The 17,125-nt window shown below is 51.6% G+C and overlaps 1 protein-coding gene across 2 annotated transcripts; it reads left to right on the forward strand.

Annotated features, from left to right (window-relative positions):
• Window positions 1-3,876: 3,876 nt before the first annotated feature.
• On the forward strand, window positions 3,877-16,889 carry IBA57 (iron-sulfur cluster assembly factor IBA57). Of its 2 annotated transcripts, XM_029216333.1 has the most exons (4): window positions 3,877-4,083; window positions 4,210-4,306; window positions 14,690-15,033; window positions 15,471-16,889. In XM_029216333.1, exons 1-4 carry the CDS (start codon window positions 3,966-3,968, stop codon window positions 15,860-15,862), a joined length of 951 nt encoding a protein of 316 aa, XP_029072166.1. In that variant the 5' UTR covers window positions 3,877-3,965; the 3' UTR covers window positions 15,863-16,889. The 2 variants fall into 2 exon arrangements, with proteins under 2 accessions (XP_029072166.1, XP_029072165.1); XM_029216332.1 differs by having other exon boundaries at window positions 3,877-4,306.
• The last annotated feature ends 236 nt before the right edge of the window (window positions 16,890-17,125 follow it).

A 17,125-nucleotide genomic window follows, 5' to 3' on the forward strand; every position in this document is an offset into this window, starting at 1 on the left:
GATTCAGACTCAGGCTAGAACTCTCCTGAGTCTCTAGCTTGTAGATGGCAGACCTTGGGACTCCTCAGCCCCCATAGTTGAGTGAGCCAATTCCTTATAATAAATCTTTATCGAGTTGGTTCTCTTTCTCTGGAGAACCCCAACTAATCAACATCCCATCAGCCAGAGGTTGTTAAAAGGGCATCCCAGCTGTGAGGAAAACTGCAAATGGAGGCTCTATTCTGGGAGGTATCTCAGTCAGCTCAGTCTGTGTAACAAATACCATAGACTGGGGGCCCAAACAACAGACATCTATTTCTCATAGTACTGGAAACTGGAAGTCTGAGACCAAGGTGTCAGCACCTGAGGCCACTCTCCTTGGTGTGTAGACAGCTGTCTTCTCCCTGTGTCCTCGCATGGTCTTCCCTTTGTGTGAATCTGTGTCCTCATCTCCTCTTCTTATAAGGAAACCAGTCCTATTGGATTAGGGCCCACCCCAGTGACCTCATTTGACCTTAATCACCTCTTTAAAGACCCCATCTCCTAATACAGCCCCGTTCTGAGGTCCTGGGCATTAGGGCTCCATAATGTGAATTTGGGGGGATGCAATGTAACCCATATTAGAAGGCAGATGCCTAACTAAAAGCTCAGTCACCACAGAAGGGGATCCTAATGCATAAGCCTCTTGTCTCAGGAACTTAGGGGCCTGTATGAACCACTGGGGTCCTGTATGTTTTGTGAGCTTTCAATGGGAGTGACTTAAGATTTACTGTCATGTCCTCCCAACTGATGTCACTGGCCATCCCAGGCTAGGGGAGCCAACCTCTGTGTCATACACGTTCCTACCTCTAACACCAATTTCTTGATGTTTTGAACCACCATAGCCATGATCTCATGCCTGAGCCCCGATACCCTAACAGGGTGTCCATCTCCCACCTATGACATAGTATCTAGTATGCCCAAGTCTGTTAACTCTCAGAGGTGGAACCCAACCACTAAACTTGGCACTTAATGCTCACCTAACTACTTAAAAAAAAAAAATCCTCTCAGTGCCTGTATGGCCATGAGGCTGGAGAGCTGAACTGGGGTGCAAAGCCATCGACCCTCGCCCCCCATCTTCTGTGCTCTGGAGCAGGCTGGTGGGTTGAGCCCAGGCCTCCCCACCACTGCTTCACTGTCTGGTGGGGTCCTCGGGCTGTGTGGGGCCCACCCAGGTCTGTATAGGGGCAGGGCCAGGCCAGGGGAGCGGCTGGAGCAGGATCAGACAGAACGGCCTTGTCTCATTCTCATCTGTTTCCATGGCTGGAGCCAACTCACCGGCTGCTCAGGGAGATCGTGGAGGGCTTCAGGGAGGGGGGTGCCCAGAATGGGGGCAGCTTCCTTCTTCTGACTTTGGGAAGGGAGGAGGCCATGAGGAGAGAATAACAGGAAACAACCCCTGGCCTGGCAGCAGCTGGGAAACAGGGTCTGGGACCCCCATGTCTGCTGATTTTCCAGCTCTCAGATCCCCACCCCTCCCGACAGCTCCAGGGCCCATGGCCTCAGAGGGAGGAGATGCACATGGGATCCAGCAGCAACCTATGCCCCCAGCTGGACCCAGGCCAATGAGTGGGGTTCCTTGGGAGCATCCTGAGACCAGTCCACAGTTCCCTCCACCTAGACCTGTAGGCATGAGAAGCTGCAGTGAGAGGACCTGAGAAGGAGCAGTAGCCAGGCCATGCCCACATGCAGGGGTCCCTGCTGTCAGGCTGGCCAGGCTGGTGCAGAGATCTGGGAAGCCTACCTGGAGGAGGGAGCCTGAAGCAGTGCTGGTTGGCAGACTCTAGAATGCTGGGAAGTGCTGCCTGCTCTGTTCACAGAGGCAGCCACCAGCTGACTGTGGCTCTGGACATTTCAGTGTGGCCCATTCAGTAAGGAGCTAAAAGTTTCATTTGACTTCATTTGAGTTAATTTGCATTTAAACAGCCCCAGGTGGCAGCAGTGGCCCTGCTGGACCAAGTGGGCTGGGCTTGGCACTGGACTGGGACTCAGGTAAGGTTCCGGGTGGCCCTGGGTCAGCCTGCTGGCCCTTCCCACAGGCTGTGCTGGTGGGAAGCAGGTTTTCTGCTGGCCAAGGGATGGGCTGATGTGAGGCTGGAGGAATGCAACCCCCCCCCCCCCCCCCCCCGCCAATGTTGTCCTCGAATGGTTTCCTCCCTGACCTCACAGGGCTGACAGGGAGGCGCTGGGTCACCCTAGGAACACAGGCCCAACAGAGGAAGACCTTTTCCATGAAAGGCCAGTGGAACTGCATTCCAGGCCTGGCTGCTCACAACCAGGAAGCCGACTGGGAGGGGACCAAGGGCCTGGAAAACCCTAGGGGGTTCTGGTCAACCAGTTTATGTTAATGAGGTGACTTTTGAAAAGCCCCTAAGGATGGGGGCTGGTTGCCAGAACCAACCATGTGATTAGAGGGTTAGAGCTTTCAGCCCGACCCCTTGACCTCTGGGGAGGAGTGATGGGCTGCAGGTTGAATCAACAGCCAATGGCCAATAATTTAATCAATCACATCTAGGTAATGAAGCCTCTGTAAAATCCCAAAAGGACTGGGTTTGGAGAGCTTCTGGGTTGGGGAACACCTGGAGATTTGGGGAGAGTACGGTGTGCTCAGACGGCATGGATGCTCCGTACCCCTTCCCACATACCTTGCTCTTTGCTCTCTTCCATCTGGCTGTTCCTGATTTATATCCTTTTATAACAAATCAGTAATCTGGTAGGTAAAATGTTTCTCTGAGTTCTATGAGCCACTCTAATAAACTAATTGAACCCAAGGAGAGGGCTGTTGGAACCTCTGATCTATAGCTGGTTGGTCAGAAGCACAGGTGACAACCTGGACTTCGACTTGCATCTGAAGTGGGGAGGGGGAGAGTGTGAGTGTATGAGACAGTGTGTGTGGCAGTCTTATGGGATCTCATGCTATCTCCAGGTAGATGGATTAAAAATTGAGTTAAATTTTAAGACACCTAGCTGGTGTCAGAGAATTGTGTGCTGTGGGGGACCCTCCCCCCCACACATATTTAGTGATAAGAAGTGAAGGGTAGTGTGAGAGTATAGGATACACAGGAGTGTCTGTTTTACAAAGGAACTGAAAGCAAAGTTGTACACCCATCTTCATAGCAGTATTCAAAACAGCCAATGGGTGGAAACAACACAAATGTCCACCAATGGGTGAATGGATAATTCAAATATGGTATTCACATACAATTGAACATCATTCAGCCCTTAAAAAGGTTGACATATGCTACATCATGGTGGAACCTGGTAGACACAAGCCAGTCACAAAAGGACAAATACTGCATGACTCCACTTCTATGAGTTTCCCAGAGGAGTCAGGTTCATAGAGACAGAGTGGAATGGGGTTCCCAGGGACTGGGGAGGTAGATAGGGATCTGCGTTTGATGGGGGTGGAGTTTCCGCATGGGAAGGTGAGAAAGTTCTGAATGATGGGGATGGCTGCAACAGAGTGTGAACGCGCTTAATGCCCCTGAAATGTGCACCCAAAAATGGTTAAGATGGTAAAGTTTAGGTTATGAGCGGCTCACCACTATAAAGCAAGCAGAAACTTCTCTGAGGCTCGTGGAGGAGGTCAACTGCAGGAGCAGAAGCCAGCTCAGGATAGGTGGGCGGGGGAGTGACAGCCCGAGGCGTCGCCCCCGCGCAAGGTCCGCCCACCCTCACCCTGGCTACTCACGCGAGCACCGCTCGCCCGCCTCCAGGGATTGCTGTGGTACTAGCCCGCGCATGCTCGCACACACTCCGCCCCCGCGCACGCTTCGCCCGCCCGCCGTCAGGGGCTGTTTTGGGGCCCGCCTGCACCGCCTCCACCCCCCCCCCACCTCCGCCCAGCGCACGCTCCACTCGCCCGCCTCCAAGGTGTTGTGGCGCGCTCCCGCCCGCTCGCGCCGCCGCCCGGGCCGCCCCTTCCCGCCGCCTCACTCGTCCCCAAGATGGCGGCCGCAGCGCTGCTCCGGGGTGCAGCTCCAGGGCGCGGCGGCCGGGCCTGGAGCTGGCGGCTGCGCGCTGCCCCGAGGCGTCGCCTGGGCCACAACTATTGCAGTCAGCGTGGTGAGTCCGCGGGCAGCGCGGCGTGGGCCTGCTTCCTACTGGACGAGCGCGCCCTGGTGCGCGTGCGTGGGCCGGACTCTGCGCCCTTTCTCCTGGGTCTGCTGACCAATGAGCTGCCGCTTCCAGGTCCTGCGGCCGGCGAGGCTTCAACTTCGGCGCGTTCGGGCTACGCCCACTTTCTCAACGTCCAGGGACGCACCCTCTATGACGTCATTCTCTACGGGTGAGAGCGGGTTGGGGCACAGGCTCCGGGGGACCGGGGTAGGGGAGGGGGTATTACCCAGGGGAAGGGCACCCAGGAGCGGGCATGAGAAGGCTTGGAGGATGGGCTCCCATGGAGAGCTCTCAGGGGAGGGGTAGGCACCGGGGAGGGGCGGACAGGGGGCGGAACTAAGGACACCCAGAGGCAGGGCACCTAGGGGAGGGCTACCAATGGCCCAGGACGGACATCCAGGAGAGGACATGCAGGACAGGGCATCCAGGGGAAGGGACACCTGGGAACCTGTGCATAGGGGGTGCCGAGGTGGGCCTCCAAGGGAGGGCACCTGAGGATCGGAGGTGCGCCCAGGGTAGGGAACTTGGGGACCCGCACACAGGGTGGGCTGGGGATGGGCACCTGGGGGAGGGCACCGGGGCAGGGCAGCCATAGGTGAGCTGGAGCCTGCACCCAGGGATGGGCCAGTGACACTCACCAATGGGAGGGCCTGGGCGTCCCTGCTCCTGGTCTCTGATCCTGCTCAGACCCACTGCACGGAGAAGGGGTTGTGGCACCTGGAGCCACACTGCAGGGAGCAGTCTCTGCGCTACTGGCTTGTGCCACTACTTCCTGAGTTCTCCAGTGTACACACATTTCTGTCCAATTCAGTGATTCAGTGATTATTAGCGTTTGGTGTTTTACATCAGTCAGTGCTGATTTTATCATGACTTTCTGTGATGGTCACCAGGACAAGCCAAGTCAGTGGCCTTTAGAGCTATAGAGCTTTCGGTTTTCACTTGCTTAGCTTTCTCAGACTTTCTCAAAGGTTCTTCTAGAACCTCTCATGCAGTTGCAGGTCGTTGCTCTGCCTGAAACTGCCCTGGAAACTCCAATGTCCCTCTTCTATTGTGGGTTCTTGTCTGCATCTTCCTCAGTGCCTGCCTGCTGGAGGAGTATGTTCTTTAGTGCCTTGTTGAGAGGTAGGATACTTCAGGTGGACCTTTGACTCCATCAAATGGTTTTACCTGATAGCTTGGCTGGGCATAAAATTCTAGGCTGAAAATTGTCCCTGAAAACATTGAAGCCACAACTGGCATTGCTGTCAAGAAGCCTGGTGCCTTTTTATTTTTGAGGCTTTGTGTGTGACTGCTTTTTCTTTGGACACTCTTCGGGGCTCTTTTTCATCCTGATGTTTTGAAGTGTTATGACAATGTGTTGTATTTTGGGTCTTCTTTCACGTCATGTTGCTGGGCACTTGGTGGGCTGTATGACTCTGGAACAGGACTCAGATGACCCTTGGGCAGATCCAGCTCACTCTCTGTTTTCATAAGTAAAGTTTGATTGGAATGCTGCATGCCCATTTGTTTGTATACTGTATGGCTACTTTCATTTTCCAATGGCAAAAGTATAATTAGTAATATAATAATGTGGTAGAGACAGTGTGGCTGCAAACCTAAATTATTTACCGTCTGGTTCTTTACAGAAAAGGTTTGTTGTCATTATCTGTTTTATGTAATTATTACCTTCCCAGTAGTTGCTTTAATCTCTTTTAGAAACTGTGTTCTTTGATTATCTTAAACCCTCTGTGTCAGTAATTTTCAGTTAATATATCAGTGTTGTAATGATGTTGTTTTGGTCCCCAAATTTTCTTCCTTGAGTCTCCAGTCTGCCTTTACATCTTTATGCCTTTGCATTCTTGTTATAATGAATTTTATATCCCGTAAGTCACTCTACAGTGTAAAATTTTTTTGTTTCTAGGGGTTTTTTTCTCTTCATACTTTTCCTCAGGTCTGAAGCGTTTTTGCTTAGCTGCTGGGCCAGCAGTTCTTGTCACCAAGCATGTATGTGGTGGCTCTTTCCACACATTGTGGATGCCCTGATTTGTCCTATAGAGGACTTTGTTTTTCTCTCTCTTGTTAATTCCTGAGAATGGGGTATTGCAGTGCCACTTGCTGTCTGTGTGCTAAGGGAATTGGGGTGCACTGTGATGATGCCCCCTGACCCCAGGTGCTCTTCTGAGATTCCAACTCAAAGTCCTTTGTGGGGAGTGCCGCCCCGAGGGGTGGGGTGGGGTCTTCATTCCATCAGAAAGAGACAGCCTGAGTTAGTGGTCCCACTTCTCCTGAGCAGTTAGAGGAGAGAAGACATGAGAACACTCCCTCAGATGGCTGCTCTTGGGCCTGGGGGCTTGGTAAACAATGTCCAGATTTCTCTCTCCCAGTTCTGCTCTGGGGCATGGGGTGCCAATCCTGCTGGCCTTCCACCCCATCGCTATGCCTTTGTTCTGGTCTGATGCCTGCCGGTAGTTCATGGGATGTGATCCTTCCCCTCCTGGTTGCTCTTGGCCCTTTACCTACATCTGATCTCACTGAGGTCTGCTCTCTGGGGAGAGGGACACACTGGCAACTGGCTGTCCCGCCTGGGAGCCTGGGACCTTCCTGTTTTCTTCGTGCTTGCTCTCTACCTGGTGTTTTCTCTGCATCTTCTCTCTGGAATTTTTCTTTTTCTTTTTTTTTGGCCAACTGCGCAGCTTGCGGGACTTCAGTTCCCGGACTGGGGATTGAACTCAGGCCAGGGCAGTGAAAGCCTGGAATCCTAACCACTAGACCACCAGGGAACTCCCTGGAATTTTTCATTAAAACTGTCACGCTTCTAGTTTCCCATCCTTGAGTTGTTCCTTCCTCAGTGCGCCCTGGTCCGGATGTAGGAGCATCTCAGACAAAGCTTTAGCTTTTTGTTTTTTTTGTAATAGATCTTTATTGGAGTACAGTTGCTTCACAATACTGTGTTAGTTTATGTCGTACAACAAAGTGAATCAGCCATATGCATACACATGTCCCCATATCCCCTCCCTCTTGAGCCTCCCTCCCACCCTCCCTATCCCACCCCTCTAGGTCATTGCAAAGCACCGAGCTGATCTCCCTGTTCTATACGGCTGCTTCCCTCTAGCTAACTATTTTACATTTGGTAGTGTACATATGTCGATGCTACTCTACTTCGCCCCAGCTTCCCCCTCCCCGCTCCGTGTTCTCAAGTCCATTCTCTACGTCTATGTCTTTATTCCTGTCCTGCCACTAGGTTCATCAGTACCATTTTTTTTTGATTCCATATATATGTGTTAGCATACAGTATTTTTCTCTTTCTGACTTGCTTCACTCTGTATGACAGACTCTAGGTCCATCCACCTCACTACAAATAACTCAATTTCGTTTCTTTTTTCAAACTAATCAATTTTATTTATTTTTATATTTAAACATCTTTATTGGAGTATAATTGCTTTACAACGGTGTGTTAGTTTCTGCTTTATAACAAAGTGAATCAGCTATACATATACATATATCCCCATATCTCTTCCAGGTTGCGTCTCCCTCCCTCCCACCCTCCCTATCCCACCCCTCCAGGGGGTCACAAAGCAACAAGCTGATCTCCCTGTTCTATACGGCTGCTTCCCACTAGCTATCTATTTTACGTTTGGTAGTGTATATATGTCCATGTCACTCTCTCACTTTGTCCCAGCTTACCCTTCCCCCTCCCCATGTCCTCAAGTCCATTATCTAGTAGGTCTGCGTCCTGTCCTGCCCCTAGGTTCTTCATGACCTTTTTTTTTTTTTAGATTCCATATATATGTGTGAGCATACGGTATTTGTTTTTCTCTTTCTGACTTACTTCACTCTGTATGACAGACTCTAGATCCATCCACCTCACTATAAATAACTCAATTTCGTTTCTTTTTATTGCTGAGTAATATTCCATTGTATATATGTGCCACATCTTCTTTATCCATTCATCTGTTGATGGACACTTAGGTTGCTTCTATGTCCTGGCTATTGTAAATAGAGCTGCAATGAACACTGTGGTACATGACTCTTTTTGAATTATGGTTTTCTCAGGGTATATGCCCAGTAGTGGGATTGCTGGGTCAAACGGTAGTTCTATTTTTAGTTTTTTACAGAACCTCCAACCGTTCTCCATAGCAGTTGTATCAATTTACATTCCTACCAACAAGCTTTTTGTTTTTAGAGTAGACTTTATAGGGAGTTCCCTGTTGGCCTAGTGGTTAGGATTCCAAACTTTCACTGACGTGGCCTGGGTTCAATCTCTAGTCAGGGAACTGAGATCCTGCAAGCCATGTGGCGTGGCCAAAAAAATAAAGAAAAAAGAAAAAGTAGACTTTTTAGACCAATTTTAGGTTCATAGCAAAATTTAGGGGAATGTACAGAGACTTCTTATATACTCTCTGCCCCCACGCATGCATAGTCTCCCCCGTTATCAACCTCTTCCTCCAAAGTAGTATGTTATTTACAATCGACGAGCCTGCATTAACACCAAAATTATTCAGAGTCCTTAATTCACATTAGGTTTCACTGCTGGTGCTGGACAAATTGGACAAATGTATAATAACGTGTATGTACTATTATAATATATATGGTAGTTTCACTACCCCTAAATATACTCTGTGCTCTACCTATTCAACCCTCCCTTCCTCCTAACTCCTCACAACCACTGAAAGGATCTTTTTGGATCTGGAACTGTCTCCATAGTTTCACTTTTTCCAGAATGTCACGTAGTTGGAATCACGGAGTATGCAGCCTTTTCAGATTGACTTCTTTCACTTAATAATATACATTTGTGTCCTCCGTGTCTTTTCAGGGCTTGATAGCTCATTTTAGTGTTGAATAATAGTCCATTGTTTGGATGTACCAGTTTATGTATCCATCTACTGAAGGACTTCAGCAGTTGCTTCCATATTGTTGCAATTATGAATAAAGGTGCTATAAGCATCTGTGTGCAGGTTTCTGTGTGGCGGTTACTTTTCATCTCCTTTTAGGTAAATACCAGGGAGTGTGATTGCTGGATTGTAAGGGAAGAATATGTGTAGTTTTGTAGGAAACCACCAAAATATCTTCCAAAGTAGCTGTACGATTTTGCATTCCCAGCAGCAATGAATGAAGACTTTCCGTTGCTCTATAACCTCACCAGCATTTGGTGGTGTCAGTGTTCTGGATTTTGATCATTCTAATAGGTGTGTAATGGTAGCTTGTTGTTTTTTTAATTTGCTTTTCCCCGATGACATATGACGTGGAGCATCTTTTCATACGCTGTTTGCCACCTATCTTTGGGGAGGTGTTTGTTGAGGTCTTTGGCCCATTTTTAATCAGGTTGTTTGTTTACTTATTTGAGTTGTAAGTGGTTTTGTATATTTTGAGTGACAGTCCTTTGTCAGATGTGACTTTTCAAACCTTTTCTCCCAGTCTGTGGCTTGACTCCTCACCCTCTCAGCTGAGGCTTTGTGGTTGTTTTTTTTTTGCGATATGCAGGCCTCTCACTGTTGTGGCCTCTCCCGTTGCGGAGCACAGGTTCCGGACGCACAGGCTCAGCGGCCATGGCTCACGGGCGCAGCTGCTCCGCGGCATGTGGGATCTTCCCGACCGGGGCACGAACCCGTGTCCCCTGCATCAGCAGGCGGCCTCTCAACCACTGCGCCACCAGGGAAGCCCGAGGCTTTGTGTTTTGAAAGTCTTTCCTCATTCTGACCATGTGTTTGCTTCCTGGGCCTCTGTCTTCATGATGGAGGCCTTAAGTGCTGGCTGCAGAGGAGATACTCCAGGTTTTGGTCCTGGGCTGCTCTGGCTTTTGTGGGACACACTGAAGTCTCTGTCTACGGGTTTCTGGGGGGTGTCTCTGGGGGCCATCCGGCCAGGGTTGCCTGGAGAGGATTCGGATGGTCCACTGCTCCCTTGTTTCTCTCCATGCCTGGTTCCCCTGGTGCTCATCTCAGCTGGCTCCATGCTGAGTCTGGTCTCAGCAGGTTCCTGGTATGTGTGTACCCAGCAGAGGGAAGGTGGGCAGTGGGGCTAGTGCATCTCTGCCCAGGACCTCATGGTTCTTATGGCAACCCCACTGAGCCTCCATTTAACCCACGTCTCTTCTGCCCTCCTGCTGTGGCCATGATCTGTGGACCCCTGGATTGTCCTCTTCCTGCCTTGTGGGGAGCGTATAGGGCTCCATATACTCAGTCCCCCATGGGCACGCTGTAGGCTGTTCCCCTAGGCGACTTGGAGTATGCCAGCCTGACAGGGTCCTCCATGTACAGTCCTGCAGCAGTCCAAGGCCCCTGGTGAGTGCCACCACTCCTTGACAGGCATTTGGGTCTGGTCTCTGTGCACCTGTGTGTCCCTTACCTGCTAGCCCCCTTGTGCCCCATGCCTCATGACCTGGTACCTGCAGTGCCCCTGAGGGGATCTGTTTATGTGTGAAGACCCTGGCCCTGAGCAGAGCTGGATCCAGGGCTGCACTCGAGGAGTGAGGTCCCTGTGTTTATGGGGGTGGTGGGTACCAGGGTGTCAGGTACTGTGCAGGGCATTGGGCTGCTGGAGGAGGGCACTCTGGGAGTTCTGGATGAGGAGTTAGGTGGGCTTGACCCTCCCTTTTTGGGTTTTCACAGCCTGCGTCCTGGGCAGGAGGGTGGGTGAGGATGGACACCTGGGATTGCACTGCCACCACATGCTATATCCAGGTCCTGCCCGCCAGGCCGGCTGGGGAGGCTGCAGGTGCCCCTCGACCTTCCTTTTCCTGCTGCTGCGGTTGTGCCCCTAGGAGGTGCTTCCAGGCTTAGCAAATAAAATTGTGGGTTGCCCAGCTAAATTTCAAACAGACACGGGTGACTTTTTAGGAGGTGACCTACGCAGTGTTTGGGAAATACATATACTAAAGACATTACATTGTTTTCTGAAATTGAAATTTGACTGGACATCCTATGTTTTATCTGGCAGCTCTACTCAGGGGCACTTGGTGACGTCTGGGGATATTTGTGGTTGTCATTCAGGCGTGGATGCTCCTTGCCTCTAGTGGCCTGGGCCCAGGGTGCTCTCAGCGCTCAGCAGTGCCCAGGATGGCCCCACAGAGAGTGCTCCAGCCCACACATTGGCCATGCCAGCCAAGAAAGCTGCCCTGAGCATAGGCTCACCCTACTTCACCCCTTCTTCTTCTGACCTGTCCCCTGTTACTCAACTGCAGCAGGGGCAGCAGACAGTCTGATTTGGGGTGGTGGGGAGCAGGGGTGCATTGCAGCTTTGTTGGTCCTGAGGGGCTGAATGGCATATGGCCATCTGCACAGGTAGCTCAGAAAGTGTCTGAGCCCAGAACCTGGCCCTGCCCCACCCAATTTGTCTTGAACCCCGTGGAACATCCGCCCCGTGAGTGAGATGGGGGCATCAGCCTGGGGCCTGTCTACCCCGGCATTCTGGTGGTCCCTTCACCAGCCCTTCTCAGGGCCCTCCCCATGCTGGGCCTCCTCCCTCCTTGGGTATGGCTTTACCCTCATTTCTCCCTCTTCCCTCCAAGGTTTACTCTCCCCTACAACCTCATATTCTGTCCACCCATGCCCAATTCCTCCCCTTGCCAGTATTTCATACTGTTTCTGTCTGCTTCCTTTATCGGAGATTAAAAAAATAAATATGTATGTAAATTGATACAGCCACTGTGGAGAACAGTATGGAGGTTCCTTAAAAAACTACAAATAGAACTACCATATGACCCAGCAATCCCACTACTGGGCGTATACCCTGAGAAAACCATAATTCAAAAAGAGTCATGTACCAAAATGTTCATTGCAGCTCTATTTACAATAGCCCAGAGATGGAAACAACCTAAGTGTCCATCATCGGATGAATGGATAAAGAAGATGTGGCACATATATACAATGGAATATTACTCAGCCATAAAAAGAAACGAAATTGAGCTATTTGTAATGAGGTGGATAGACCTAGAGTCTTTGATACAGAGTGAAGTAAATCAGAAAGAGAAAGACAAATACCGTATGCTAACACATATATGGAATTTAAGAAAAAAAATGTCATGAAGAACCTAGGGGTAAGACAGGAATAAAGAAAGACACAGACCTACTAGAGAATGGACTTGAGGATATGGGGAGGGGGAAGGGTAAGCTGTGACAGAGTGAGAGTGTGGCATGGACATATATACACTACCAAACGTAAGGTAGATAGCTAGTGGGAAGCAGCTGCATAGCGCAGGGAGATCAGCTTGTTGCTTTGTGACCCCCTGGAGGGGTGGGATAGGGAGGGTGGGAGGGAGGGAGACGCAAGAGGGAAGAGATATGGGAACATATGTATATGTATAACTGATTCACTTTGTTATAAAGCAGAAACTAACACACCATTGTAAAGCAATTATACTCCAATAAAGATATAAAAAATAAATAAAAAATAAAAATGTACCTGCACATGGTTAAAAAACCTAATAACATTAAAAGGCTTTTGATGAAAATTGACCGACTGCTGTCTTCCTTCTCACCGGCATGGACCAATTTTCTCCAGAGGCAGCTCCTTTTTCTTCTTTCTTTTTAACTTTTTATTTCGAAATAATTATAGATTTACAGTAAGCCACAAAAAAATGAACAGGGATGTCCCATATACCCTTCACCCAGTTCCTGCAGTAGCATCATCTTGCCTCCTATAGTCCAGGGTCACAGTTGGGACGGAAATGGGCCAGCCACAGGGCACCCTCAGGTTCTCCCAGATTTCCACGTGCTCTCATGCGTGCAGCTCTGATTTGATCACACATGTAGACCTGTGTAACCTCGATCAAGGCAGAGCTGCTCCATTACCATCAAGCTCCCTTCTGCCCTCTGTGGGCATACTGCCCTTCCCATCCCCTCAGCCCTGCTCGCTCTCCATCTTTATGATCATGTCATTTCAGGAATATCGTACAAACAGAGTCTTCTGAGATTGGGTTTCACTCACCTTGATGCCCTTTGGCTTCATCAGTAGTCTGTTCCTTTTCCCTGCTGAGCAGTATTCCATTGAGGGAATGGACCACAGTTTGTTTAACCATTCACCAACTGAAGGATATTTTGGTTTCATTTCTTGGCTGTTAAGAATAAAACTGCCTCTAACGTTCATGCACAGGTTTTATGTGAACACCTGGGGTGTTTTCTGGGATAAATACCCAGGAGTACAATGGCTGGGTTGTGTGGTAGCTGCATGTCTAGTTTTATAAAGGACTGCAAACCATTTTCCAGAATATCCGTTCCATTTACGTTCCCACCAGCAAGGCTGAATGATCCAGCTTCTCTGCATCCTCACTGCCTTGGATGTTCTTATTTCTGATAGTTGTGCCGTGGTATCTCATCGTGGTTTTAATTTGCCTTTGTTTCCTGATAAGTGACTTTGAACTTCTTTCCATGTGGTTATCTGAGGCAGCGCCTTTGAGCTCTTCTGTTTTTTTCTGGCATTTTAATTCCATCCGTAAATGATCCTTTTTCCACCCCTCAGCTGATCTCATTTTTTACCTTCTTTGAGGACTGTTTGGAAGGTGAGGTGCTAACCTGACTTGCTGCTACAGCCTGCTGTGTTCCACACGGTTGTCCCTGTCCTTATTGGACCCGTGGCTGATAGTTATATGCATGGACATGACAGGGTTTGTGCTGTAAGGTGAACCCACCAAGCAAGCCTCTGTAGCTCTTTCCTCGGGGGGTGACTGGCTGCTCCAGGGCAGCAGTTAACCCTTTCCTGCCTGGGGAGGGGGTTGGGGGCACAGCTGATGGGTTCTGGAGGAGGGGTCTGGGGTACCAGCTGATGACCTTTCTGTCTTATACGTGCTCCTGGAAGGTCTTACCCGCTTCTGTGTCTCAGCTCCCGCCCAGCTGTGGGTCCTTGCTCAAGCCACGTCTATAACCAGGACTCCAGCCATGTACTCTGGGTCCTGGATGTCTCCACTTAGGGCCCCTCCACCATGTCTGATGGTGCACTGGTCTCTCCTCTCTGCTCATCTGTCTGTAAGGGCCCCATCATCCATCCGTCAATAACAGGATCTGGGGTCATTCCGGTGGATGTGGGCTGCCTGAAGTGAGGGTTAGGATGGTTCTGGAGCCCTGATCAGGTTGCGGAGCTTCCCTAGGGGAGGTGGGAGGTGGGCATGGGTAGGGTGTGGCTTCACCATGCATCTCACCTGCGTCAGCTGTCTGCTGTCCTCCCAGCTCTTCCTGCCTGCCCACATCCCTCCTGAAATCCATTGTGTGCCCTGCCTTAGGACCCTTGGCTTCTCAGTGGCTTCTCAGGGCTGGAGGAGACAAATCCTGGACTTCAGTGTGGCCGTCTGTGCCTTTCCGCCTCACCTTGCGCACCAGACACCACTGTGGTCCCAGGGCCCTGCTTCCCACCTGTTGGGCCAAGCCCTCTCCTCCACCTGCCAGACTGTTTCCTGGGGTTTCCTCCCTGGGCGGGGAGGGGTGGTGCCATGAGGTCTACAGCACATGGCTGTGCTGTGCAGCTTTACTAGGTGGTCCGAGGTGCACTTGGGAGGCACAGCCACGTATGGCCGCGGCCTGACTCCATGCACGTTCCACGGTGTGCCGTGCCCGCCCCCATGCACCCCTTCCTCTCCCCGCAGGCTCCCTGAGGGCTCCCACGAGCAGCCCACTTTCCTCCTGGAGTGTGACAGCTCAGTGCTGGATGCGCTGCAGAGGCACCTGGTGCTGCACAAGATCCGGCGGAGGGTCACCGTGGAGCCATGCCCCGAGCTGCGGGTGTGGGCCGTGCTGCCCTGTGCCCCTAAGGAGGCCGGCAGGGCTGTGCTGCTTCAGGAGAAGGCCGAGTGCACCACCATCCTCACCCGTGATCCCCGGACTGCTCGCATGGGCTGGCGGCTCCTCTCCCAGGATGAGGGCTCAGCCCTGGTGCTCGGGGGCCGTCTTGGGGACCTCCAGGATTATCACCGACACCGGTACCAGCAAGGTATGGACATGGGGTTGGACCTGGGGAAGGGTCGGGGGTAGAGGAGTGGTGCTGGATGGGGGCAGAGGAAGGACAGGGTGGGATGGGAAGGGACCGGAGGGGTGTGACACAGAGCCCTGGGGAAACTGTGTGGTGAGCCCAGGCACTGGGAGGAGCCAGGGTAGAGAGCAGAGATCCGGGGTCAGGGGTAGGGTCGACTTCTTTAGTGGGTAGTATTGAGGGCCAGACCAAGGTGCTCACCCAGGGACCAGAGTGGGGGGCTGGAGTAGGGACCTGGAGGATGGGGAGGGACAAGAAGGGGTTCTAGGAGGGACCCAGAGGATTGTGGCGGGTCAGGTGGTGGGACTCCTACATGCCAGTACCCCCGGCCACTCTTGATTGAGCCCCCAGCTCTGGAGGACACCTTAGTCTCACCAAGCCTCTCCCTACCTCTACAGGCGTTCCCGAGGGGGTCCATGACCTGCCCCCAGGAGTAGCCCTACCGCTGGAGTCTAACCTGGCCTTCATGAATGGCGTCAGCTTCACCAAAGGCTGCTACATTGGCCAGGAGCTGACGGCTCGCACCCACCACATGGGTGTCATCCGAAAGCGCCTCTTCCCAGTACAGCTCTCAGGCCCCCTCCCTGTGGGCAGCATTGCCCCTGGCACCTCTGTGCTCACCAAGTCGGGGCAGGCAGCCGGCAAGTACAGGGCAGGCCTGGGGGACGTGGGTCTGGCTCTGTTGCGGTCCGAGAAAATCAAGGGTCCTCTCCACATCAGAACCTCTGAGAGTGGCCTTGTGGCCCTAACTGCATCTGTGCCAGACTGGTGGCCCACATCCACTAAGTAGCCCTGGATGTCCCTGCAGTCCTGTACAAGGCCTCTGTTTATCTGCTGCACCCTGTAGGCCAGCCCCCACTTCCTAGGGTGGCCCAGTTGAAAGAATACCCCCTTGGAGGGTCCCCAAGTATACGTGGGCCTCCCAGAGCTGCAGGCATGGTGGGGCATGCTGCTGCAGCCCCGGTGTTCCCAGCCCATCATGCTTCCTGTGGAGGGTCCTATGCTGAGGCTGGCTGTCCTCTTGTGGTGGCTTTGTGGCTGGAGCATCAGGAGCCCTCCTGAGGACTGAGGGTGGGTAGAAGTGAGTCCTGCGCCTGCCTCTGTGCTGAGCAGAGGCCCAGCTTCCACCAGGCCCTGGATGAGATTCCGAACCATATAGATCTAGAGGTAGTTCATCCATCAGCCAAGGGCAGGATGCTCCAGGATGCCTCTGGGCTGTCCACACCCCTCTGAGCCTGCTTGGTCAGGCCTGGAAAGGAGGCTTCTCAGTGTCTGGGGTGGCTGAAGGGGCAAGTGGGCTCTGGGAATGGTCTTACCATGTTGGCTTGGGGGCATGTCTCAGGGTGGGAATCTCTTGGGGCCAGGTGGAGTGGCGGTGTCTGTGAGTGGAGGCACATGCACTGCTGACATCCACCTGAGCCCTCCAAGGTGTATCTCTGTGCTCAGGGGTGCCAGCTGGGGGAGCCCCAATACCATTTTATGCCAGGGTAGCACATCTCCACAGCTTCGGCCCCACAATGGCATTGGCAGCCCCCTCTCCCCACCATAGCCCTCATGAGCTCAGGGGAGGAGTGGCTGCCCTGGGATGGCAGTGCCCAGGGTGCAGAGAGGATTTTCTGCTTGGCTTATTTGCTGCTGTTTTCTGATGTAGTCATGTCTTCACAGTAAGGGGATGACTTACTTCCCCACTTTAAACCACTGACCTCCATTTTCCCACTGCAGTGTGAATCTCGTGGTTACTGGGTGTCCTACCTGATGCCTCAGAGTGGCTATTAAAGTGTGACACACAACTGCCCCATGTGGAACTCTGGGTTTTTTTTTTTCCCCCCCTTAACTTTATTTATTTATTTAAAATTTTTATTGTAGTATAGTTGATTTGCAATGTTGTGTTAGTTTCTGCTGTACAGCAATCAGTTATACATACATCCACCCTTTTTGAGATTCTTTTTCCATATAGGTCATTACATAGTATTGAGGAGAGCTCCCTGTGCTATACAGTAGGTCCTTATTATCTATTTTATATATAGTAGTGTGTATATGTCAATCCCAATCT

The sequence above is a fragment of the Monodon monoceros genome, unplaced genomic scaffold (assembly GCF_005190385.1).
Source record: "Monodon monoceros isolate NGI ecotype Baffin Bay Population unplaced genomic scaffold, NGI_Narwhal_1 Super_Scaffold_12, whole genome shotgun sequence".
NCBI lineage: Eukaryota > Metazoa > Chordata > Mammalia > Artiodactyla > Monodontidae > Monodon > Monodon monoceros.

What these genes read in the sequence shown, in the direction of transcription:
- IBA57 (XM_029216332.1), top strand. Translation starts at nt 3,966, where the DNA reads ATGGCGGCCGCAGCGCTGCTCCGGGGTGCAGCTCCAGGGCGCGGCGGC. An exon ending in TATGACGTCATTCTCTACGG is followed by an intron (nt 4,307 to 14,689) that starts GTGAGAGCGGGT and finishes CTCTCCCCGCAG; the next exon opens with GCTCCCTGAGGGCTCCCACG. An exon ending in CCGACACCGGTACCAGCAAG is followed by an intron (nt 15,034 to 15,470) that starts GTATGGACATGG and finishes CTACCTCTACAG; the next exon opens with GCGTTCCCGAGGGGGTCCAT.